This window comes from Neolamprologus brichardi, chromosome 3, assembly GCF_056152115.1.
Source record: "Neolamprologus brichardi isolate AB-2024 chromosome 3, ASM5615211v1, whole genome shotgun sequence".
Lineage (NCBI taxonomy): Eukaryota > Metazoa > Chordata > Actinopteri > Cichliformes > Cichlidae > Neolamprologus > Neolamprologus brichardi.
In genome coordinates this window covers 47,885,241-47,912,095 of record NC_142106.1, presented here as the reverse complement: position 1 = coordinate 47,912,095, position 26,855 = coordinate 47,885,241, and the positions used below count along the sequence as shown (strand labels likewise).

Here is a 26,855-nt window from a genome sequence, read left to right as displayed (position 1 = left end):
GTGAGTGGGAGGCTATACAAGGCTGGAAAGTGTTGGTTTGATAGAGCCATGGTGTTATCACATAGCAATGGAGACCCTGAATGGGAAACAGCACCAGCTAGTGGTCTAAACGGCAAAAGCTGTCAGATCCAGACATCTATTTGTTCTATATTTGCTCAATTAAACTATAGTAGAAACAGGATGGCAACTTCATTGCAAGTAGGAGCCATTGTTGGTACTGATTTGAATATATTTTTTCAAATCTGATCACTGATCACAAGTAGTTGTGGTGACTGCAATGTGAAGTGTTTGCCAGGTTGCCTGGTAGAAGGCAAGTTGTCTCTAAACAACTACGCTCTGACTTGAGCCGACTGCAGTCAGTATCAGAACCATTGACAAGGTTTTGAAAATTACTGCTTTAATTTAAAAACACAAACAGAATTCCAACACGTTAGTTAATCTGAGTCATTCTGTGCCAGTAAGTGCAGCTTGTCTGTTTTACCTCTCTTTGCCAGAGGGGACTTGAGTCAGCTGGTATTCCTACATACAAGCAAAGTCTGTCATTTCACAGTTACTGTCACTATTTGTGAAGGAAATTCTGTTTCAGATCTGTGAAAATTTCACTGATTACTGAACGTAAGTAGTTAATGTGAATTTGTGTGGATGAAATTTGCAACAGACGGTAAAATATTTGTGATTTTTGCTGATTTATCCCAGTCACCATGTTGAGGCACCAAAATAGCTTTGAAGACAGCAATGACTGCGAGTGGTCACAAACCTGGTCTCCATTTTCGAAGCAACCACTTAAAAGGCAACAAAACTGCAAGTGTATTGCACATTGTCACAGTAATTCTGGTCATGCTCCAGTCTCCAATCACTGTTTTCCCTAGTGCGACTGTAGCGTTAATGAAGCACCAAACTGAGTGAGGACATCTCATCTGTAAATGTGAATTGGTTTGGTGCTAGGCATTAACCGTTAACTGTTCAGTGTTCGGAGTTTCCAGTGCTAAGTCTCAGTAACACAGGTCCTGTTAAAAAATTAAACCTGACTTTCTTAGACACTTTTAAAACAAGATCTTTGGCTGATCTACCAAAGATCTGAGATTGTGCATCTTGATGGCCGTTCTATATCAGAATCTGTCTGCTCACCTTGTAGATGCCGTTTCTTCCATAGCCAGGTAAAGATGCAGACTTATTGTAAGGGAAATCTAAAAAAAAAGCAAAGACAATTATTTTCATTTATGTCAGCTCTAGTTCAGCATCTAGCCTGTTAATAGTACTCACTAGGTTGGGAAGTGTCAGTGGGCAGACTGCAAGTTGATTTGCGGGGGTCGATGTCGATCTGACCATCAATCTCACTCTTCAAAATCATCCAACTGGTCCTCTACAAGGAGAAAGTAAGAGACAGAGAGAAAAGGACAGAAAGATGGAAAGAGGTGATGGATGATGGCAAAGTATGAGTTAGTAAATTAGTGAATGGATGTACAGCATTTGTAAAGTTTAAGAAAATGACTTGAAGAGAGACAGATATGGAAAGACGGATAAAGACAGAAACTGTACACACAGACCCACCTTGCCATCCTCACCATCCTGCCAAGATGTTCTAGAAGCTGTAAAACAGTCAGATGTTACATGACGTGACAGTTAATGTGCTGGATTATCTCTCTCTCGGCTCCCCTGTGCTGCACTATTAACACCAATATTAATCCCTGGACCCCTTTGCATGACATCATCGGCCACAGAGAGCATCCACAGGGAGCTCCACAAGCACAATGTTACAAAAATGGAGAAAACTCATACTTTAACTAAAGGATTACACTGTACACTGTGGGACATTGGCTTGTTGGCCATCTACAAGTCTAGTCACCATAAAACTCTGTATGTATATCCCTTGTCTCATGAGGATAAATGGCTAGATCTGACCCCCAAAAGCATTTATTTTACATTTATAACCAGTTTGCTAAATGACACATGACCATGAACTCTCCTGTGAATCATTACTGTGCCAGAAGAGAATCGTAATGTTGCTTTGACAATCTATCTTACTCAAGAACCAAACTTCAGCTTTCAAATTTATGTGTCAATGGCCAAGGGCAACAATTTCCTCTAAAGAATCAACTCTTTGTATTTGGTGAATTTAATTTTCCAGTCCTGTAGTTAATACTGAAATAAATAAACCGTCATCTGGAAGCAAAACACAAAGTGCAACATTATTTTATTACTTTTACTTATAAGTAATAGTATTGTTATATACTTATCCTTAATCTCTCTGTTAACGATTTCACAATTCTGAAAAAAGCAACGCCGAATAGCAAAGCTTTCAACATGACCTCTGTCAGAAAGGGCTTGGGACCAATTGGCAACCTCCTGGCAATCACAGATTGCTTGGGAAAAATATCTATTGGAGAATAGTTAGTGGAGGCTGCTGTTAGAGATAAGAAGTCAACTACTGTCAGCTACTCTCTGACTCAAAAACAGGTGCAACACAAACCAGAATCAGAGGACCTTCGCAGTAAAGGTTAAAACTGTGACGCACAACTTTTACTCTAAAGGCAAACATTCTCTTTTTCTTATTTGCGTCACACTTATTATCTCTGCGCTAGCAAGTGTTTTCATAAAATTACATCTTGGTTGGCAGGGCCATAAAAGATGGTATCTAAGCCAGTGTGACTGAGGTCATAGTGAGGAACAGGCTAGTAGCTGTTTTATTAGAATGCAACACAAGACAATTTCAGGAGTATAGGCACTTGATAGCCCAATGCAGTGTTAATTAATGTATATCTTCAGGTTGTGGGGCCAAGAGAAACTAAATCTTAAAATGAGTTGGTCACAGCCTTGTTGTAAACTTATCATATTAGCATGTGGAACTATTTGTGATGTTTCTGACATACTGACATTATGATGTTAAGTAAATTCATACGCAAGAGTGTGTAAAACATTAAAACTTTAGAGATGACCCCTAAAAGACCTGGATCCAATTCCCACAAAGTAGGTGTAGCCCACTGAAAATGAACTTAAGCTAAAACACATCACATCAAGTTTAAAGGCAGTTAGGAGATCAGTAAAGTTGTTTTTCTTTTTTTGGCAAACAGTACACTTTGTCAGTGATCTAATGTCTGCTTGAATGCTTCCAATCTAGCTGTCAAAAGCCAGCTCAGTTGATTTACATGTCACTGTTACTTGTTGATAGTGATGATGATATCCTTGTGTGGTAGTGGTGACATTAGCTCCTTGGAGTCCCGTGTTCATGCATTTTGGGCGACCCTGTGAAGTTAGACTAGATTTTTTAAAGTATGCAACATAGTCTAGGGTTACTAGAAGTGTAGACCAAAAAATATAATTTAGGTACACAACACAATGATTAGGGTAGAGACACACAGAGACACTTCACCATACTAACCGAACATACTAACACAACATGATTCATGTGCCTGACCATTCACAGTGTACACACAGTTACAGCATCACCAATGAAACCAACCAATGAGCTGGTGGAATGAGTGCACACATGCTGGAACAGGATGAGCAAAAAACACCCATGGGCCCAAATCCCAAACAGCTCCACTCCCACATAGTTTGGATTAGGAAGATGAATAATCAATGTTTCACTGTGTGAGATATTGAAATTAGGGGTATTTCTAAAATTGGTAAAAAAATAAATTATAACATTGTGTAACAATGTTACCTACAGACCCAAAACGAGAGATAACCTGCCTTGAACTGAACAATGTTGATTTAGCAAATGTGGATATATGTTTGATCGGGACTCCCCGATATTTAACCAGAGATGGGCAGTAACGCGTAATCCAATTACTTTTTTCAAGTAACGTGTAAAGTAAGGGATTACTACTACTGTTACTTTCCCCTAAGCATGCTGCATTACTGCGTTACTAAACTGTGAGTTTGTTTGTGAGAGTGTCTCATGACAATGATGCACGAACATGCAACGTCCGTGGTAACAGACGTGCGCAGATCAACAATGGAGTGTGTGGAAGTACTTATATTACTTTGAGTTTGATTCTGTGAAAAGTGACAAAAACATTAGTGTACACTCTGCGTGGGAAGAAAACCTCTTTCTACAGCGAAAAATTAAACTTCAAATCTGAGCGAGGACCAAGCACGCTGCCACGGGAATGTGAAATTCAGAGAGAAATCCCCGGATCCCCCCACTGACATGACCGCTGTGGCAAACCTCCAGCCGCCCCACTCCTGCTAAACAGATGAAAATAGATTTAGGAGCGACAGGACTCTTTGATTGATTTATTTTTTTGCTGTGTTTTACTTGCATCTATTTGAAAGAGTGAGTATAAACATAAAAAATTATTTTATTTTATATGTTGTAATATGCAGAAAATAGGTTTAAATGTTAAACTAATTTCTTCCAGTCAAAGACTGTTGATTATAATTTTTTCTTGATGCAATGTGCATAAAGTTAAAAGATTAAAACTAATAAAACAATTTTTAAAAATAAAATTTTTATTTGACTCCATTATATATGATGGATTATGTAGAAAAAATAGAATTGGGCTGAAAGGTCTTTTGCTTTATTACCTATTCAGAGTGTTTTTTTTTTTTTTAAAGTAACTAAGTAAGTAAATAAGTAGTAAAGTAACTAATCACTTTTTTCAAGTAACTTGACCAACACTGTATTTAACATACTCTATCCTTTAGGTGCCAGTACCATCATTAAATGGGATAGTTCCCAAAAGCCTGCGGTAAATGATTTCAGTAACAGTGAACACATGTCAAAGAAGTTTTTAAGCAATTTTAGACAAACATGTTAGCATATTCTGAAACGCTGGCTAACATAGAAAGGTACATTAAATACTTGTTTCTCCTTAAAGGAACAAAAAGTAACAGAATAATGGAGAAAGGCATTCAAACTATATAGAAACTAAACAGTAAATATCCAGAATAATAAATTATCCTAAATCATACATTTCATTTTCTGTTTGACATTTCAGCAGGAATTTTATCTGTTGTGTTGCAATGAAATGCAAACTGCACTGTTCATGACACACTGCTTGGATTACAGGAATTCTCTGGGATCCACTGCAATATTCTGCATCAGTAAGCCTTTAAACTAAGAGACGTGTCATCCACACCTTTACACTGCAGAATATCCAATTGGGTTTTAGTAAAAGCAAGGCCATCTGCTCTCAGAGAAGGGTCATACTGTAGGTAGCATCATGTAACTCACACCTAAAATGTTTGATCAGAAACTTTGAGGGTTTTTTAAAATGATTATTTTATTTTGTTGTTAAATTGCCATAGCATTGCCCACCATCCAATTGTTCAACAATCATGGATTCTGGGTGAAGTACACCAGTTCTATGCATGTAGATCCATAGAGCCTTCTAGACAAGCGCAGTTCTTAGAACATAAAGGAGGAGAACTGGAATGAATGACGTGACTGACAGGCAGCATGCAACACATCGTGCAGAGACCAGACCAGATAAAGAAGTGTTAAGGACGAAGTGGACTGTACCATGCTGTTTGTAGATGGGGGGTTTTCTATAGATATTATCTTTGACCATAGTCTCTGAAGATGGGAACAGAGCAGAAGAAAGAAAATGGAAGAAGCCAACATGAGCAGGGTAGAGAAAGAAAGAGAAAATGGAGAAAAAGAAGCATGAGTTAGCAGTTATTGCGGGATGAGATATATTTAAGAAGCAAACGGGGGAACAGGAAAGCTGATTCAACACAAGTCATTTGTCATTTTCATTTTGGCATCTCAGATAAATCAGCAATTTTAAATTCATGCAACATATTCAAAACACATAAATGTATTGGTCACTGTTTAAGGGGAATGGCGGGTCATCTGATGCAGAACAATTGAATGATACTGAAAGATTAAAATCAGCAGCCACACATAATCCTCTGGCATCAAAAAGTCCACTTGTATTAGCAGGTTTGAGAAAATGTCAAATAAAATCATTAAAAAATGGCATCTAAATTAATAATATAAACATTAAACATAAGCCCAAAGTTGAAGGTTTGTTCAAGAATTGTTGCAAACACTGCAGTGCTCGATAAAGGACCTCTGCAGAATGATGAGGACTGTGTGTTATCCCCTAAAGCTGATCTAATCCATCTTAGTGTCAGTGAACCTGTCTAGGCCTCTGATGGAGATGCGTAGTAACGACTGACACACATTAAGACACGGCAGAAACAGGACTCACAATAAAACAACAGATGCTGGTCATTTCTCTGGATTGTTTCAGTGCCTGTCAGCATTTGAAACAATATCCATATAAAAGCAATAAGAGCAATGACTGTGAAAGCCATGAAGTGGATAACTTGCTTCCAGCATGAGGGGTTTTTCCCCCCTTCTCCATGACTGACAGTATAATTGACAATGGGAATTATTTTTCCATTTCCCTCTTTGAGAAACAGCGAAGACAACACAGTTAAAATGTGACTGCTTTTCCAAATGTTGGGATCTTGTGTCACTGCTGTTTGATTATTTCTGTGCAGTTATTCTGAAATTAGTAAACAGTAAGAACACTGTGAATTAAAGTCCAAGAGCCCAACAGAACATAAAGAAGTAATGTGCTAAAATAGTCTGCATGAAAAAACCATAATAATCCTGTGAAATTTATAATTAGTGTCTCTTTTATGAGTAAGAAGAATCTTGCCAATGTTACCAATTGCCTGGTCCTCAAAGCCTTCCGTCCAGGTAAAGACAAACTTTCCTCTGCTGTTATGGATTTCTTTGAACTCATGTATGAAATAACTGGAAACGAAACTTATCCTACAAATGCAGCAGAACATGTAGCTTTACATGGCATAGTTATTTACTGGTGGCATTCATCAAGCTGATTCGGGCCATTTAGAAGAACCCACTGGCTTAATAGAGACACTGACACTTGTTCAAATAATAATCGAGCTCTATGTCTTTGATCTTCTTAATAGTGTCAAAAGCTTTTCTGTGGAAAGAAATTGCATCAATTAATTTCATTTTATATAACTAAATAAATAAATGAATAAGACAAACTAGACACCCAAAGTGTGTGAATTCCACTGGCTGAGATTTCAACTTTGCTGCAGTTAATCTAACCTGAACCTAAGTTCACAACAGATTATTACAGCAAGTTTAGTTTAGTTTAGTTTGATCTGGATTCTATAATGGCTACAGTTAATGATGGCCTATTGTCTAAAGCGGTATGATGTGAAAATTGTAGGCTGAGCTGTGAGCTAAGCAGTCCTGTATGGCCTACCTGGTATGTGGAAATGCCGGGGAGCAGCCACGTATGTAGAAGCAGATGAGGGGGATTTGCCATCGGAATAGGTGGATAAACTGGGGGTACTCCGACCGCTTTCACTACCTCCAAACGTGGAGGGCATTGAGTATGGAAGGCAAAGGGGGTTTTGGGAAAGAAAGGGGAAAACAAGGGAATTTGGGGGGGGCAGAAAACAGTATTATGGTAAGGTTACTTATACAGCTCAGACATGCAGCTATTACTATAATACCTTATCCAGTGACTTCATAACCCAGCCATTTACAGTGTCTGTATTCATTATATCCTGAATAATCAAATTTTTGTGGGATGTTATTTGGGTCTTCTACCTTGTAAGCGATGACATTTATAAATAATTCTTGCTAGCACTTTAATGTAAGTAATATTACACTATGTTGTTCATCAGTCCAAATGAGATATTTTTAGATATTTACGGGGATTCCCAAGCACAGGAAGACATGTCTGTCGCCTAGTGTACTTTCCTTTCAAAGTATCATTTTCAGATGCTCATTTATCTTAGGCCACTTACATCTCAGCCTGTAGGATTCAGATTGGCATTTTCTATTACTCTTTTTTCAGTCTTACTGCCAGCTTTACACTACAAGTCAAATTTACCTTGCATAGAGACATTAATACAAAACTTTATTAATTCAAGAGTTTTCTTTAAGTTATGTCAACATATGAGGCCAGTTTAAAAGCACCAATTGTGGGATGTCCACAGAGTTCTTTACATGTCTGCCATGTCAGAGGGCTCGCACATTAAGATAGAAAAGGCCTCTTGCAACTCTGCACAGGACAGCAGGAACTTGTTTTTAGTTTGTTTATTCTGATGCCGTAGAAGTCATTATTAAAAACCAATCAAGCGATTTACTTGGAACATATAAAGCCGTCGGAGTCCGGCCAGTTGTCAACCCTATGCTACTCTATGGTTTCAGAAAGTCCTCCAAAATGTTTGGAAACAGCTCTTGAAAAGCTTCTACCACACATCTACTACAAATCTTTGTTTGAATTATAAGTGACCTTATTATTGTAGGGTCTTTACCTTATAATACAAATGTAAAAAAGACAATAAAAGTCAGTATCATAGCACACCTGAAGGGCGGATGACCTCTCATCACGTAACATTTTCCATGTGCTAAGTGTAACAATGTGACATGCATTTTGCTGACTGCATGCATTTGGGTGCTGCGTAACCAGGGCACACCCACTGTTACAACACAAGCAGGCTGGGTGATGGAGTCACTGACAACAGTGAAGCCAAAAGTAATAAACACTCTACATCCAGAGCTTTGAGGAAGAACTGAGACTGTGTCTCTGTGTGAGAGTGTTAGCTGACTGAACACACACACTCATCTCCCCTTAGACACAGAGGAATTATCATCAGGGATCTGGATGCAAGTGGATGAGATCACTGTCACGCAAGTCTAAGTGGATCCCCTTCACACACATAAACACACACATACACACAATAGTACTGTTAGTGCGGGTCTAAATGTAGGGCAGAACATCCATACAAACATCTGGAGCTAAGACACGAGGCTAAGAGAGTTTGGGAGGAGATGCATTACAGTTTATCTGAACAGATTACACAATGGCAAAGTCATTCATTAATCAAAAACCAATAACACAAAACAAGATATAAAAGACGGCTTGGGATCATTAACAAGGAATCTGGGGATTAAAACGAAAACATGCATTTTTCATCCTTACAAGGTTCTTTCCTAAATATCCTTCATCAGTGTCACTTCATTTCAAAACACTTTTTGCCCCATAGGGGCCAATCTGCAGAGCAAAACATCTGGATAACTTGAGTGCAGCTGACAGCAAGTCTTAATACTACAATAAAACATCATTAAAACACAAGTCTATTGCATAAAGACAAACAGCAGTTCTAAGGCAACACTACGCTGCATGCCACTGCAACTGGAAACCCGATCCCAAATTACAGATCAGTCTGCTTGGTCTGCTTCATTTCTGTGTTACTCCTCTCTTTCATCTTCCCCATAAAAGAGTTCCCATCTCAGCCTCTTCACCCCACTGTGAAAAAAAAACCCTGGCCCAAGTGCTCGTGATTTTCTGTGCAAAATGTGTCTCCACCTTTTAAATCACTCTACAAGTACTCTTCAAATTGCATTAAAAATTAAAACTACTAAGTAAGCTTAATAGTCCTTGTGCAGCCTTTTGAAGGAGTGGGCATTTGTGACCTTGCATGCCCTTCAGCCATCAGTAAACTAGGCTCTCTCTGATAGTGCTAAATGCTGAAACGACTGGAAAAGTCAAACTGATAATGCCATTGTACAAGAGTTTTCTCAACCTTAAATTTATATAGTTCTAAATTTATTATTAGCAGCTTATCTAATTATCCATTTATTTACCCATTGATTTACCCATTAAACCAAAATGGATGTGCTCATAAAACTACATTTAAAACAGCAGCCAAATGCAGACCAAGGCACAAGCAGACAACACTGCTAACATGAGTTTTAATGTTTATATTATTGGATGGAGCAGGTACAGTAGGGCAAAACTGAAATGGTAAGTTAAGTGGTATATTAATATCAATTAATATATTATTATCTATTGTGGATTATACATCTTTTTATACACGTGTATGATTGCCTGAAAGTGTCAGGGTGGGAATATCTCTAGACTCACTAGTGCACTAGTTTGTGTTTATGGTTTTATTGCTGAATCAACTGAGTACTGGTGGTATTAAGCCAAGTGGTTTTTTTTAAAACCGTGTCATGGAACATTTTATTGGGTCCTGTTGCGGAAAAATTGACAACATCTGCAGATGCAATGATAAAAAAAAAAAGAAAGTTTTCACAGGGCTTAATGCAGTCCTGTGAAAAACTGAACACACACATGAGCACATGAGCACTTTATCACTATCTCGCATTATTAAGAAAAATGTTGTTCTGCTTCTCTTCACCACTGCTTCTGCTCATTGGTGTTTGTGGGTATTTGTTCATGCACAGCTCTCTTAAGATATCTAACAGTTTGAGGTCTGGACTTTCACTTGTCTTTAGACCTTGGTTCTTTTCTTTTTCAGCCAATCTGTTGGGATGATTTTCCTGTTGCATGCTGTCCATTATGGCCAGCAGCTCCACTTTGATCTCATCTGTCCAAACGATATTGTTCCGGAAGTCTTGTGGTTTGTTCAAATGCAACTTTGCAAACCCAAGCCATGCTGGCCTGTTCTTTTTAGAACATCCTTCCAAACAAGCCATTCTTGTTTAGTATTTTCTTATTGTACTATTACGAACTTCAACATGTAACATGTTAAGCAAGACCTACAGAGTCCATAATGTAGCTCCTGGTGTGTGCGCTCCTTCCACTTCCAGATTGTGGTATTGTGTTAACATATACCTGAATACTACTGAACAATAAACTGCCAGAGCTTTGAGTTTTGTGTACGGTATTTGATTAGCAAGCACCAAGCTGCTACTTATCCTCTTAATCCTCTCTGACACAATGTAGATCTCTGACATACACAATAGACTTTTCCAATGATTCTGTGTTAGGAATTTACCATTTGTCAATCATCAAGTAAGAAAACCTACATAGTCTTCAAGATTTATATCAAATTCACGGTGATAAAGACTGTATTATGACAATGAACAAGAAAATGTCAAGAAAAATAGCTAAGCAGAACAGACAAGTGCAAAAATGAATCGCCCTTAACCATTCTCTAAAAGTTAATACCAGATGTATCAGGGTCACAAACAGGTCTACAAGGAGTTAAACCATGCACAACAATAACCACATTCACAGACACAAGTGAACAGGGCAAGCAGAATGAGAAAAAAGGAGCAGTCCTAAAAATATGCCTTGATGCATCCCATGAAACCTGTTAACACCACAATACCAGAACACAACATCACAAAACCTGCTATCCATTCCACTACAGGGAGAGGAAACACAGAGAACAGAACTGCTATTGTCTTTACCGTTAGGAGGAGGTAAACTGAGATGCAGGGATGTCCTAGGTTTAGGGTCAGGTAGGGGGTCCTGTTTGAACCCTGAGAGGTGAGGGAGATCAGGGGATGAAGGAAAGCGAGCTTGTTGAATAAGCCCCCGGGCAGGGGTTACATTATGCGAGGGAAATGTGAAAGGTACTGGTTTGTGATGTTGATTTCAGGGATGTGTGACATTGAAAACCGCATCAGTGGTTTCATGGCTTTAGTTCAAGAATCAGTGAGAATACAGAATGAAAATAAAGTTTCATGAGTGACCCAAAGTTTACAGCAGTTCACACCAGTATAGTCTATTCCCATTATGGCTCATAAGTCTATGGTAAATCCAGGTCCTCAAAGACACACAGTGAGAGTTTACAGCACACGGTTAAACTGTTGGTAAACCCATGCGAAGTCAGGTCATTGGTCACAGCACTCCATTCTGTAAGACCTTAGATCTTAGTCGAATACAGAGAGGACTGGTTTGCTGCTGAATCACCAGGTTTCCATGCTTCTTTTCGGGCATCTTGGAAACCAGCTTTTGGGACACGTTAAAGCCTCTTTTAAATATTTAAATATATAGATTTTTAGTTGGCTTTTATTATTTTTCTCTTTTTAAAATTTTAGCAGCAATGATTCTAGCAAGTAGTCCATTGTCTGCATTGGACCATGTCTTAGTCTTTAGTCACTAATACCTCTAAAGTAAGGGATATAGTTGTGCTGCTGCAGCAAAGCCAGGGTGGTGGGATTTAGGTGTAAAGACAAGCCTGCACTACCACCTGTTGGTGTAGGCGAGTACTTGCCACAACTACCACCACCACTGCTCCCTTCAGCCCCACCAGAATAGTACATGGGTGGGGAGGATGTGTTCCTGGCCCAGGTGGAGGGGTACTTAATGCCCCCCATGAGGGCTGGGGGTAAAGCTTGGCTGCTGTGTCTACCGGCAAGGTATATCTCTGGTCCTAGGTATCCAAGCAAATCACAGGAGAGTACAAAGCATAGGATAAACTTATTAGGATACAAAGTTTCTTTAAAGCCTTTAAATCTGTTTGGAAAAAGGGTAAGAAACCACAAAGTAATATATATATATATATATATATATATATATATATATATATATATACATATATATATATACACAAAAGAAAACAGGCCCGATATACATATATACTACAGAACACAGAAGAAAACAGTTCCTAGGCTTATCTTATCACTACCTGCAACTACGCTAAACATATATAATGACTTGATGAAGAGCATACAGGTGGACGCTGGGGTGGTGGAGGGGTTCAAATAGCAAGCAGTGATGCTGTGCAGCAGCATTAACATGTAAGAAAGATGTGTAGCTTAAACAGACCACCAAGTTGGGAGAGTGTGTTTGGTCTATGACGAGAGTATGTTACATGTATATGATACAGCACAGCTTGAGATGTTTGACTAAATAATAAATAAATTTGGTATTTCTGTCAAGTTCTGTCAAGACTATCCCTGCAGTTTTAATGCACTTGTACTTTACTTGATAATGGTGCAAATGCAAGTTTTGTATTGGGACTTTACTTAATTCTGCAGTCGACCGAGTGAAAACAGTGGCACTCTGCAACTTTACTTTTATATAGTAATACAACCAAAAACAACCATTTATAAATTAAAAATAAAAAAGTAATGCACTCAGTGAGCACCCTCTGTCCTATTATTAGTCTAGTGTGACTGAGCCATAAACTGTTGGATCTAATACGGGTTAAACTTGGACATAATTGGAAAGTAAGACCTTTCAGCTTTTCATAAGGCCACAGTGATGTATGGATTATGGGGTTTTGCTAATACCTGGTCGGCTGTAGTTCTGAGGGGAACGAGACGGGGTGTACCGCCCATAGCCCCCCAGGGAGCTGTTAGAGCTGGGGCTCGATGGCCTCCGTTGACGGGGTGATTTTTCCCCATCACCCTGAACACAGAAGATAAAAACAGAGTGAGTACATTCTATGCACTCAGTCCTTAATTTCAACATCAGAGAAAAAATTTCTAAAATATTGATAGTGAGGCAGCTCAGTTATGTTGCACAAGTCACACCAAGGAGCGAAGATAACATAACGTCAACATAACAGGAGTGAGGAGAAATGTGTGCGCTTATTGTTATGATTAAGAGCAGAACTCATTTCAAATATGTATCAACAAATGGAGCAAATGGTTTGGATGTTTTTCAAACTTTCAGAACAACATGCATGTTCTATTTTAAAAACAATCTGATTACATATATTTTTATTGCTTGTGCTGTTATACTAATCCACCAAGAACTGAAACTGACAAACTGTGACTCTAAGAAAATGAATCCTGCACTACTGATATTAGCCTTTGGCAGGGAAACCAAAGAGCATGCTTTACTCCAGGCCTCAAGGGCCAGTGTCCTGCAGCTTTTAGATGTGTCCTTCATCCAACACAGCTCAACACATAGTATAATGTTATCATATCTGCACATAATCCAACAATTAAAACACATCCCACAAACCATTTAAAACTGTCAATTACCCTAGAAAACTCTTATGTCCCAAATATGGCAAACAACTTGTTTGTGTCCACAAACACATACACTCACACACAAGCACACAAGAAGGCACTGATGAAGTATGATTTACATCCACATTGAGACACAGTGCATCACATTACCTCAGTAGGAGTAGGAGAAAGCAGCTGGGGAGACTGCAAATGAAAATGGGGAAAGAGCCAATGATTAGGAAAAACTCATATGTGAGAATATATGAGTTAACCAACCAGCAATGAGAGTGGGAGTGAGCAATGATGTCCAAATGCAAGGACATTGCTGATGAGTGAATGAGGAAGTTTACAGTTCAGCTTATAAGGTCAGCGCTGTGAAGCTGTGGCTGAACTGCAAAGGATTGCGTCAGTGTGGCATTAATGAATGACTTCACTGCGATGATGGAGGATGAAGAAGGTGAAAAGTAAAACGAAAAGACAGGGAAGAAGCGACACAAGGAAGGTTTCTCGCTCAAATTGCATTCATTCACTGGAGTGAGACAGAAAGAAACCTGTGAACAAATCAGTTCTTTAGAGATAAAAGGATGATTGGATGTATTAAATCATTAGAAAAAAAGACACATTCCTCTGGTTTTCAGTTTAAGTCTGGATATATGCTGCATAAATTCACCTTAACAAACAATATCAGGACAGAAACACTTGCTCCATATCGCCCATATTTGGCTAGTCTCTGGCTGACACTCATTAACAGTTAAGCAGGTAAGAATGTGTGTGGTGAATTCTATTTACTCTTATTACTGTACCAAAGTTATGTTTACTTGCTTTCTGAGCCATTTAAAACCCCTTTAGTTACAATTTTACTGAAACTTAAATTTGTTTTATAGAAGTATTGTTCTACTGTCATAACGGAGTCATGACAAACCATAAGAATTACTAGTGAAAAACTTCATCACAGCAGCGAATGAAAATGGAGTCGGAGTTACCTCTCCATAGTGCCTCTCGTCAGATGGGTAGCTGACATAGGGAGAGTAAGACAACATGTCAGGCCTATCTATGTTATAGATGGCCTTGGTCTTTGGAAGGGCTGCCAGGTCCTTGTAGTCCAGCATCTCCTCTCCTAGCTTGGCCTGGCAGCAGACAGGAGACAGATTTAGTTTTTATTTGCATCCTACTGACACTTGGAGGAGCGCAGAGGTACAAAAGTCATCTGTTGCTCCCTTAAGGGTGACTAGAGGTGATGCAGTCTTACATAGATGACTCTGCTGGGAGAGCCCGAGGCGCTGGATGCCGGGACTGAGGTGATGCTCTCTGATGAAGTCCGGGTCACCTGGAACACACACACAGCAGTTTTAAACACACTGAATTATGACAGGCTAAGAAAGGTGGCATTCATGTAATTACTGCCATCCATTCAAACTCATGCGTAGTAAGATATTATTAGAGATGGTACGATACCACTTTTTTATGTCCGATACCGATACTGATATCATAAATTTGGATATCTGCCGATACCGATATGAATCCGGTATAGTGTTTTTTAATCAATAAAACTGTTTTTTAACATCTTGCTGCTTTTTGTATAAGTTCATACTCAAGTAAAAAAAAACAAAACAAAAAAAACACTACAGCTATTCTGTTATACCTGTATGCAAAAAATACACTGCACCCAAATATTTCATAGTTCAGCAATACTGATCAATCTAATAAACTTAAACCTACTCCATCCTCCCTATTCTGGTGTTTTAAAGAGTAAGCAACCTAACTAATAGGGTTCTAAAACTCCCCCCAAAAAACAAAAAAAATAGGAAACCACCCACCCTCATGATGCTTAATTGACGTAATCAACTTTAATTTGATGCAGTGTGAAAAAAAATGCACAGAAATCAATTATTTTTCAAGAATAATTAAATAGATTCAACATCTTTCTTCAACAGAATTGCAGACTGCACAGATGGTTCCCAAAGGAAAAAGTACAATAGCTTACTAGGGTATATTAGACTTAATAGTTACTATATACAGTAATGGACTTCTATACATTTTACATTAGATTAAAACTTTGGGTGTAAGATTCAGATGATTTTTTATTAAAAGCTAGACATTTTAAATGAGAATAAGAAAGAAAAGTATGTCTTTGTGCCCCCTTTTCCCTGTTAATGCCCTATCGGCCCCCCTGGTTAAACTTTGCTAGATCCGCCCCTGCACAGTTAGCTGCATAGAAAAAGATCCTGGTGTATAAAGTAATATTAAATAAATTCTAACAACAGCTTATCAAGCTTAAACGTGCTGCTGTTGTTCAGCCGCTGGTTTCCTCTTTCTGGCGAGAAGCACACAAACAAGAGAGACGGACTCACGACAGAAAAGCCGATCAGCTGATCATTAATCAGTTTCATGATTGAAGTAGCAGCAGGAGAGAGAGGGAGAGAGGCAGTCGCTCCATATATCGGTTGTTAAGCTTAATGTGGGAATGCTTTACTAACATTCAGAGATGAACTTACACATTTGCTTTACTTCTCTCTGGGATAACTTCCTCGGAGATGAAATGCCGGATTGTTAGCAGGCTACAAATACACACAGCCGCTCTATCACGTGACGCATACTGCTGCAACGTGCTACGGTTATGAGCCGAGTTACGCCATGTCGCAAGTTTTGTGAGGTGCTTTTTTGATATTTAATGGATCGGATTACATTTTTTATTTCCCTCCGATATCCGATCCAGTAATTTATGTCAGTATTGGACCGATACCGATACGTAATATCGGATCGGTCCATCTCTATATATTATATACAGCGTTATATCATATACATTTTTTTATTATTCAAAGCTGCCCTTTCTTTTCTTTAGGGTAGTAATGTAACAACACAGAAAATCCTATAAAGTCTTATCCTGAATGGCTGCTTCAACTGCTGCAAGTTTTTCATCATTATTGATAAAAAATAGTAAAAACAATCATCTTCCCAGAGAAGTGTCCTCTTAAACTCAAACCCCAAAAGTTTTGCATTTACAGTGAAATAAGTCAAGAAGCTAGACCACAGTCGTATCACTGTCATGTTTTAAAAAGTACAGCTTTAAACCTTAACATTGTAATAATAAAAACAGAATTAAAGTCAAAGTCCAAATATATGTCAACTCGCCCATCCATCCAGGTCACCTCTCTACAAAAACTGTGCTCCTTTAAGGTTAGAGTTATGCCCAGCTGTGGACATGGACAAGCAGAAAACAAGGATTACTAGTCATCCCTGTTATACTTTTCTCAAGTCTTCTTTAAATCCATCCAACAGCCAATCAGATCCAAGATAAGACTACTCTCCAAGAGAAACCATAAAATCTGTAGAATTACATCACGTTAGTCCTGCTTTGTGCCCGTCATAATTTGACCACTAGGGGACACTGTCATGTCATTATACCGTTGACTAACTGTTACTCTTCAAGTTGCTTGAAATTTGTAAACAGACGGAAATAAGCTCCTCCTTAAACTACCTTTGGGGAACATTTTGTTCGTTTGTTTGATGTACATGGCGTTTACCTTATTGCTGCATTATTGTTCATGCCTTAACAGTCCCAATGGCTTTATATAAATATTGCAAACACTCAAACTTAAAAAACACACTTGAAAGTATAACTGAAAAGATAATATGTGTTAGACACAACATCTAGAAGATGGCAACAAGAGGGAACTAAACCACGGAGAAGGACGACAGTAATGTTAACCCAGTGCTAAATATTTAGCAGACAAATGGTGAACTGTAATTCTCCAACACTGTTTTCATGACAATCAAACATGAGTGTACGTAAATTGTAACAGTTAGCGTTGATATTATGATCACACTTCAGACTCAGCCGGTTAGCCTAGCTTAGCATAAAAACTCAAAGCAGGAGTACAAAGTAAAAAGTTCAGAAATATGCTAAATATCACTTCTAAAGGTTCTATCAATTTTATTTATATAAAAAGACAGTTTGAGGTGAGTTTGCTAGAGAATCTAAATCTTCTCATCTCCCTTTTTAATTCCACTTCTGCATAACTTCATTTTTCTGTTATAACAGGGGCATTTTGTTTGACACAAACGATAAAAGAACACATTTTAATTCCTCAAAAATTCAAACAGCAAATACCTACTTAACGCAGAGAGCGCAGTGCCTGTATTAGTGAAGCTGTACTGGGATCAGTACCGATGATGTTTAAGTCACAAGTTGAATGAGAGAGAGTGAACTTTCCATCATACGGCAAATTAAATATTTGGAGAATCGTAACAGTTGTGTTTGATATTTTTAGCACGCTGAAACAAGACAGAAGCATCCACTCTGTCTGGCCAAGCTGTGTGAGTGTTGCCCTCTATGGATGCAGCCACTGCCACATCAATCATAATCATAACTGCCCAGGGGACCATTCTGGGTACATGCGCAGACAGATCCTCAGCTTCTTTAGTCACATATGTCAGCTCTGCATAGCACCAGAGTAAGTAACAAATGTAACTTTAACACTTTGTGTTGCTGTGACTGCATGAAGAAAATGCAGCACTAAGTTGTCAGTTCTAAACAACCCATGCAGCAGATGGTTGTGAGGTGAGGGGAACTGAGTGGGGTTTTGGTTGCAGGGACGTACAGGAGCACCGACCTGCTGCTCGAGGCCATCATTGAGCTGTATCCGGACCTGCTTCTGGGAAGGAGAGGGGTGACGATGAGGAATGAGGAAGGGAGATGGAGGAAGGGCAGACAATGGCTGATGCAATGCTCAAACCAGAACCTTTTTTTTAAACTGACTCAATTACATTTCTCTTTATTTAACTTCAGCTTCACACAATTTTCTTTTGATGGTGATTCTTGTTATGCATTGTTGTTGGTGACATTTTTGTTTCTGTTATTACTCTATAGTCTGTATAAATTGTTGTACTACTTTAATGACTGAAAGGGACCAGCAACAACAAAAGGAATGACATGAAAATATTCATAGGAATGTTCTTACTGATGAACATTTTTATTTTAAATGAAACAAATTATGAAATGTTCAAGTTTAGAAAACTAAATGAAAAAATGCCAGATGAGTTGTAAAAATGTTCTAAATTATTATTGTTGTTGTTTTTTATTTCAGTAAACATTGCAGTGGACACTGGGATGTGTTGGTACCTCTACTTTAGGTATTAGGTCTATTTAGGGGGGAAAAAAAACAAACTTTAAAAACAAAAAATAACTTTTTAACAAAAATTTGTAATAAAGATTGAACTGTGAACTGCGTAGCTTGTAGGGATTAAAAAAAAGGGCAAAAAGCTCCTGAAACGGCAGTTCAGCAGTTCATGTTAACTCGAAAGAAACCTCAGTGACTGTCTAACACAGACCCAAATTTTCCTCCTGCTCACTATTTCATGTACACAAGAAGGTTGGAGACCTCCATTATAATTTCCTGGGACTATGAAAAATTCAGTTTTTGAAACTGTTTTTTGGGCTCATTGTGATATTCCACTTTCTGTATTAAAAGCAGCTAAACTCATCCACTGACTGTGCTATATTCAGAGGTTTTTCAAACTCTTCCTTTTTAACTTCTGAGGAATTCATGACAAGGGAGTATCAGAGCTTTATCTCTTCTGTCATTTATTTACACACATATATATATATCTCTGTCAGGACTGCCTTTACCACCCACCTTACTCTTCTCCTCCTGCTTGGCTGCTTGTCTGCATGGAGGATGCCAGATAGACGATCCTGAAGACACAGAGACAGACAGCACCATTTGCACTTTCATGTTGTTGAAAGTGGGTCAAATATTACAAAAATGGTTTAGTTTAATGAACTATTTGATTGATTTAAATCATACAGTATGTCACGACTATAAAATCCCCTGATGAGTCGCAGCAGTAAAATCACCACTGGACTTTGCATGAGAACAGCCAGATCCATGGTGGCTCCAGGCTGAAACCCTCAGACCCAAACGATCTGCTGCCAATAACTTGGTACCTGACATCATAGGACACCCCAACAAATCCTGTCTCACAAGCGGAGTCTTCACAATAATAGGCTAGTATTGTGGCTGAGAAGCACATTTGCATAACTCATTACTTCATAAATTGGAGTGACATGTTTTATGCTTTTTAAATCAGAAATAATTGAATTAATTTACTGTCTGCCTTGTGTTAATCACAGCAGCAGCTGACAGAATCTCTGTTACTAAACTAATGTGACTCAAGCACACATGTGCCTGATTTATTCACCAACACACATTGGGTTTATGAAACTGTGTAAAAGAGAAAAGAGAACGTGGTGAACCAAAAAGTGATGTCGCGACTAGAAAATTAGCTCTTATTGCCTAAGAATAGAAAGTAATGTGCTTTAGTCTAATAATAGATCATGAGTTTTAGCACTGGATCCTCTGTGGTTAGGCAGGAAAAACTACGCTGCCTATCCTGACAGGTAGGAGCTATAATAAGAGATATGAAGGCTGCTTCTACCTTGCAGGTACATTTCCTCTCCCTCTGCAAACATCTGCTCACACCGGACACAGCGTGCACATGTGGGGTGGTAATGCTTCTCGCCAGCCTGTTGAAGAATGAAAACACATTAGCACACTGCAGCAGTTACAATTTATAATGTCTCCTAAGAAATGCAGACCAAAAAGACACCTTCTAACAAAGCAGAAGAGGAATCAATACATTGCTTTCAGATGGCAACCAGTATGCTTTCAAGCCTGCAGTTTAAATGTTCTTTTCATTCAATGAACGATGTGATTTATTCCCTATGCCTAACACATTCATTGAAAGACCTCTGTGTTAGCATCTATGTTTATATACATAAGCTCTCTTAGAAAATGCATAATTACCTCATTATAAATTAGTTGCAAAATGAACATTGAGTTTCAGGAGTGTTGCTGAGCTAAAGCTAAATGAGGGACAAAGGGAAACTGCTTCTGTTAAACTACAAAAATTAGGTTGTTTTATCATTTAGCCACAAGGTGGAGACATTGCCATTCAGACAGAGCACTGCAGGAGTAACACATAAAATCCTTTTGACAAAAAGGATTTAAAATACATTCATGACATTCGGCTTAATCCTGTATTTATACAAATTCACCCAATACATTTTCTCCATAAGCACTGTGTATGATGGCCTGTGTGTTAAGCATGCCTTGTGTGTTTAGTATGGAGGCAACATGTTATCTCCAGAGCTTGTCAGAATCCACAAAGCGGTGTGATGGGAGGGAGTTGTCACAGTGAGGATGAATGAGTCTGTGATATTGATTTTGAGGCATAGTGTGGATTGTTTCTTGACTTGTGAAACTGCTAGTCTATATGTGACCTGGTCAAGTGTTGGGGACTGTCTGGGTTCATTTTTGGCTGTGGAAGCTGATTTGACCGACATTGACACTGTGTGCATTGAATCGTTTGGGTAAGTTGTCCGCTTTCTACTTCCATCCCTAAGAGCAAATATTACATTTGGTCAGTGGCTTCCTCAACAGGAACTCAGAGGGAGTTTTCCTTTTCGTGACAGATTTTTCAAGCTGTTTCGTGGATTCAAACTAGCAAACCTTAAAAAGCATCCCATTCTCTTAAGTTCTACAGTCTTTTGGGGGATTTTCTTAATACCAGATCCTTATTCTGTCTTTTTTCATGGCAACAAAAACCACCATTACTGAAAGTGAGCAGAATTGTCTCATTCTTGGCAGCTTTTCTTGTCCTAAAACACGTGTGATTTATGGACTCAGTAATAAACAAAACAAGGTGGAGGTTTATTGCAATTGAGTCATTCTTTTGCTCTCCATGCAAAGAGATTTCATCTTGCTGTAACAGCAGTTTGATTACGTACAACACCTCTGAGGCTCCTCCACTTTGCTGCGTCATTCTAATAGGGTAGGATACCAGAAAACAGGATGTCAACATAATATTTCTTGGCTAACACCCTGCTTAATGCTTGTCTCAACCAAATGGACAGCAGATGGAAAGAGGAGGCAACCAGGCACAGAAATATACTTAAAAAAAGCAAGAAGACTCCAAGTCTAGGTGTCACTGACAGAAAAACAAAAGGCCATCTGTTTAAAAACTGATTGACGGTGCAGATGCTATGCCAGAAGTTCATATTTGAACTGAAACTGAGAGAAAAGAGGAAGCTGACCTAGGAACTCAAAGAACTATGAAGATAAAAGGCTGGAACAGGATTGAAATTCAAACATGGAAAGTATGAGAGAGGCGGAAAGGAGATAGAACTGCTATCAAATCCTTCCTTTCTCAGCACAGGGAGGAGAATGATCTTATTCAGTATCCTGCAGGACTGGCATATCAAGGAAGAAGAGGGGGGCTCAGGAATGGTTTGGAGGGAAGTTGAGACTGAAAGAGCCTAATTTGATTTTTACTTAGGAATGGGGCTGTAGCTGGTCAGCCAGGGTTGAAGTTTGTGGCTGAATCTCATGCAGAGTATGGCTTTAGATAATGGGAGAGCTGCTTTTTTATATCTTTGCTACCTACAGTCCATTTGTTTTCTCAAAATTATCCTACCTCTAATTCTCTCTACATTTGCTCATCTCGCAATTCCAGGAACCAGTCAGGTGAGGGATGTGATTCATTTAGAAGGCTGGAATAAATTTGTGGCAGTATGAACACGCAGACACACAAACATGGTCTATGGTCTGCAATCCAGTTGATTGCACATACATCAAGCTGTGTTGCATCACAGGTTATTAGAACACAAGAGCAATGGGATCTATATGCAGCTCATGATTTTACAGCTCAGTTATACATACTGTAAGAGACAAAAGTACTGGCACGAATGCTGCGTCATCTGATACTGAAATCAAAAGTTTACCTCAGAATATATTCAACTTTTAAGTAAATGGACTGACATCCCAGTCTTACCGACCACTCAAAGTGCTTTAGGCTACGTTCACACTGCAGGTCTTAATGCTCAATTCCGATTTTTTGATCAAATCAGATTTTTTTGTCTGCCCGTTCACACTACAAATAAAATGCGACAGCAAACGTGCTCTAGTGTGAACGCTCAAAGCGGCCCGCATGCGCAAAAGAAGATGTCACACACAACGCGCTCTGTTTAGACCCAGACCAACAGTATTGTTTGACTGATGGCCCTTAATATAAAGACTTCAGACTTTACGTTTCCCAATTTTTGCTTTAAGTTATTTTGTTATTTATGTAATAATGTAAATAACCTAATAATTATCCTTACTGCTGTTTTAGAGGAGCGGTGCTTCAAAGGATAGCTGCAGATTTCTGTCAGAATCTGCAGATTATGCAGTACAAATAAAATGTTCATGTTGTCTTCCCAACAGTTTCACTGGATGGCCAGGAAGCGTTCGCGATGTCTTCTCCGGCGCTGATAATTGGCGTCTGTCTTGTGTCAGTGACGTAAAAGACGGATTTAATGCGACATGACCATTCAAACAGCAGTCGCTTTCTAAAACATCGGATATGTATCGGATTCAGTACCACATACAAAAGTGACCCAGGTCGGATTTGAAAATATCGGATTTGTGCCGTTCACACTGTCATATCAAGATCGGATATGGGTCTCATAGGGTCAAAAAAATCAGATTTGATGCGCTTTCGCCTGCAGTGTGAAAGTAGCCTAAGAATACGAGCACTTCTCATCTACTCATTCATTCAAATACAGAACCTTATTAAAAAGTGACATTCATATCTCCACTGTACCACAAAGTGATCTTGAACACTGAAACCAAATGGTTAAAAAATATGAAGCCTTGTCTCTGATGTTGAAGGTGTTTCAAACTAACACTGAACTTAATAGTCAGTATGAACAGCGACAGAAATAAAAAAGCCAATGAAGCAAATTAGGCAATGATCAGTAGCACAGATGCTTGGCTGACAGCAGAAATACTTAATCTCATCAGGTATAGTTTGGGTGTTACATATTGTTTTCCTTCAGCTCAGTAAGTTTAAACCTTTCAATAATGTTTGTGTAGGTTCTTAATCATCCAGGTCATGGCAAGTGCTTAAGTCAAATGAGCTGAACTACCTTGGGCTGCTCATCCAAAATGTTTCTTCATTTCATGTCCTTTCATATTCCTGCATCGGCTAAAGATGCAGAACACAAGACAATATGTCTGCCATCCTGGTTACATATGTTTCAAGTGCTTGAGTCAAAGGCATCTAGACTTCTTTTAGGTTCTTGGTTCTTCTTCATCTTTTTGTTTTACTATTCCCAGTATTTCCATTTACTTTGCATTTATTGCTAAGGTCAACTTCGACTGCACGTTGCTCTTGCATTGTCCTCTATGTCCCAATTTCAGCCAAGCATGACACATCACAGTGTCTACTCTCACTGTTTCACTGACAAAGTGACTGACTAACATCTTGGATGAGAAATAAATGCCATGACACAAGGAACACCGGGCAACAATAAACATAGCTTCAATTCCATTGCTGCTATCTGCAGTTACTGACTCAGTGCAGTATGACCTCTGTGTGCTCTTTGATCTCAACCAAATGTCACGGCATTTTGAAAGTACAGTCTTTCAGTTACTATTTCAAAGTGCAGCCTTGCACAGCTAGAACAGCTGGAATGGGTCCCTGAATCTCACACATGAGACAGCATCATCATTCAACCCTGAATGTTTATGATAAGGCAGTAATAGCCCAGCTAACTATTAGCTAGCTGAAGTTGTCTTTCTATGGTAGATCCTATGGACATTTATAACTTTATTTGCAATTCCACCTCATGCTGTTAACTCTAACAAAGGTGTCACAAATGCCATTGTTCTGTCCCTCATATCTGATGACACACTTTAAAACATGCGCTGCGTCATCACGCTCACCGATGAAGATGAACCAATGGTTTCTGTCAAAGAAAGTGATCATTTGAGAACACTGAGGTGAGAGGCAGGTGACAATGTGCAATCTGTGCTATAGCTCCATTTCTAAAACATGAGACTCAGTCAGACTGCACTGAATATTCAACAACAAAGCAGATCCCTGCTGTGTGATTCTCTGCCACTATTCTTTTATTTGTTATTGCCGTGTTCCTTCTTCCAGAATGGGAATCATTCCTTCAGCACTTATCAACGCACGCACCATCTGCATCTGCTGTTGCAATGTCATTAACTTGTGTTACATCATATCACCCCAGAGACTCCCTGTAGTTTTCATGCAACAATCAGAAGTCTAAGCTTTGGCAAACATTTTATTCCGATATGGGTGTTTGTTTTTGCTGGAGTTATGAAACTTGTTATGGAACCACAAAAGCAGCACTTCACTTTAGACTACGTGCAGTTCAACCTGGATATTAAGTATATGTTTCCTGGAAAGAGACGCACCCTTAACAACTATATGCTCAGTAAACACCAGCAATTACAAGAAAACTAACACACAAAATACCTTTGGCTGTTTTAAGGTATGTGGTGTTACTGTAAACCCCCATGACAAGAGGTAATGTATTTGCATTTGCAAATATGATGAATTTTTAATGGTCTCTTTGGGGAAATGAGGTCAGTCCTGGAATCAGTTAAGTGGAAATATGAGCATGAGAAACATGTAAAATGCAACTCGCTGTGTTTTTCTGTAGCCTCTTTCTCCGATCACATACTTACCCTCTCTGTTTTAAGCTTATAGGGCATCGATGGACTGCTGGGGGTTTCTCTCTTTTATATTATAAAACGCACAATAAAGCATCATGAGGCAACTGATGCTTTATTGTGCAACTTATATAGTTGTTTAACACTATATAAATAAAGGTGAACTGAAATGCACTGAATTCTGCGGGTAAATGAGCTTCCTCCAAAGGGTGACTGGCCTCTCCCTATGAGGAGTTCAGCCATTTGGGAGGGTCTCAGAGTAGAGCCGCTCCTCACCTCAACTGGCTCAAAAGGAGCCAGTTGAGGTGAGGAGGCAGATCAAGGACACACTGGAGAGATAATATCTCTTGGCTGGCCTGGGAACGCCTTGGTGTTCCCCCAGACAAGCTGGAGGAAGTGGCCGGGAAGAGGGAGGCATCTCTGCTTAGGATGCTGCCCCTGCGACAGGCCCCGGATAAGCGGAAGAAGATGGATGAATGAATTAAATTGATCTGAATTGAAAACCAGTCTAAGTAAGCCATTTAATGATGAATTCTATTAATAATTCTTTAGCTTGTGTACAGGTTCACTGTCTCATACTGAACTTTATCTTAAATATGTGCCCTATGACAGAACATTTAAACTACCCAACAGAAACATCACTACAATGACCTGCAGTTCACACTGGTATACAAACACTGATATCATTCATTTAGATGGCAGTTGTGATTAAGTTGTACTGTCAACTAGAAGCCTCTTGCACTAAGTATAATGCTCTCTGACTGTCAACAGTGTAATCTAATAATGCAGCTCTTAGAAGGAACAAGCTTATTTAATAAATTATTTGTCGGGTCACTGAGAATTAGACAAGAAGCGGTTGAACAAAGTAGGAAAAAATACTGCAAACAATCTGATTTTAAAAAATGAAGGTTATCAGCACATCAGTGCTGTATGGTTGGCCAAGAGAAGGAATGGCCAAGTCTGAGGTTTAACTTCCTATAGCTGTCCTAGAAATACCACCTTACTGATGATTTAACTACTGTGTAAACTAAACACTGAATAAACTGAACCAACATTCTTGGATTAAGTGGGATTATTGATTCAGATTATTCAGTGTTTTTAACAGTTATTCCTTTTGTGCATTTATATTTACTGTAATTCCATTATTCTTCTCCCCATACATGTTCATATAGAGTAGACAACAAGTAAGTTGAACCACATGCTACATGCTAACAGCTAAAAAAGGTTTTGTTCTTAATGGAAGCCAGCAGTGCCGTACCTCAAGGACTTTCCCTGTAATGTACTTCTTACAGCTCTCACACTGGATGCCAAACATGGCGTGGTAGTCCATTTCACAGTAGGGGATCCCGTCCCTGTAAGAATGACACAAGACAAACAAGAAGGTTAGAGACAGGCGCAAGCATCTATATTAAATATAAATCTAAATAACAGCATTAATGAAGTATTATGATAATGAAAGTATATTCAGCCAGACGTACTTGCTGATGTACTCGGCATTGAGCACCTTGTTGCAGACTTTACACTTGAAGCAGCCCAGGTGCCAGTGCTTGTCCAGTGCCACGAGTGACTGTTCATTCTTAAATTCCTTTCCACAGCCGCAGCAGTCTGTACAGAGAACAAAATAACAAAGACTAGGTCAAATTTAATGGAAAATGACACTAGAGTTT

At 38.9% G+C, this 26,855-nt stretch overlaps 1 protein-coding gene across 15 annotated transcripts in view; it reads right to left on the bottom strand.

The window, feature by feature from the left end:
• ablim2 (actin binding LIM protein family, member 2) overlaps window positions 1-26,855 on the bottom strand; it is a 91,126-nt gene that overhangs the window by 11,658 nt on the left and 52,613 nt on the right. For 2 of the 15 annotated variants that reach the window (XM_087837770.1, XM_087837769.1), the window contains exons 5-19: window positions 26,667-26,793; window positions 26,447-26,540; window positions 20,105-20,192; window positions 19,303-19,361; window positions 18,268-18,321; window positions 14,916-14,993; window positions 14,650-14,793; window positions 13,838-13,870; window positions 13,001-13,118; window positions 11,872-12,138; window positions 7,200-7,307; window positions 5,468-5,521; window positions 1,552-1,589; window positions 1,264-1,363; window positions 1,129-1,187 (exon numbers count right to left, since the gene is read on the bottom strand). In XM_087837770.1, the coding sequence (XP_087693896.1) occupies window positions 1,129-1,187; window positions 1,264-1,363; window positions 1,552-1,589; window positions 5,468-5,521; window positions 7,200-7,307; window positions 11,872-12,138; window positions 13,001-13,118; window positions 13,838-13,870; window positions 14,650-14,793; window positions 14,916-14,993; window positions 18,268-18,321; window positions 19,303-19,361; window positions 20,105-20,192; window positions 26,447-26,540; window positions 26,667-26,793 (1,421 nt within the window). Of the gene's footprint in view, window positions 1-1,128; window positions 1,188-1,263; window positions 1,364-1,551; window positions 1,590-5,467; window positions 5,522-7,199; window positions 7,308-11,170; window positions 11,243-11,871; window positions 12,139-13,000; window positions 13,119-13,837; window positions 13,871-14,649; window positions 14,794-14,915; window positions 14,994-18,267; window positions 18,322-19,302; window positions 19,362-20,104; window positions 20,193-26,446; window positions 26,541-26,666; window positions 26,794-26,855 lie in introns of all 15 variants that reach the window. The other 13 variants (XM_087837784.1, XM_087837780.1, XM_087837771.1 and 10 more) reach the window with 13 other exon arrangements.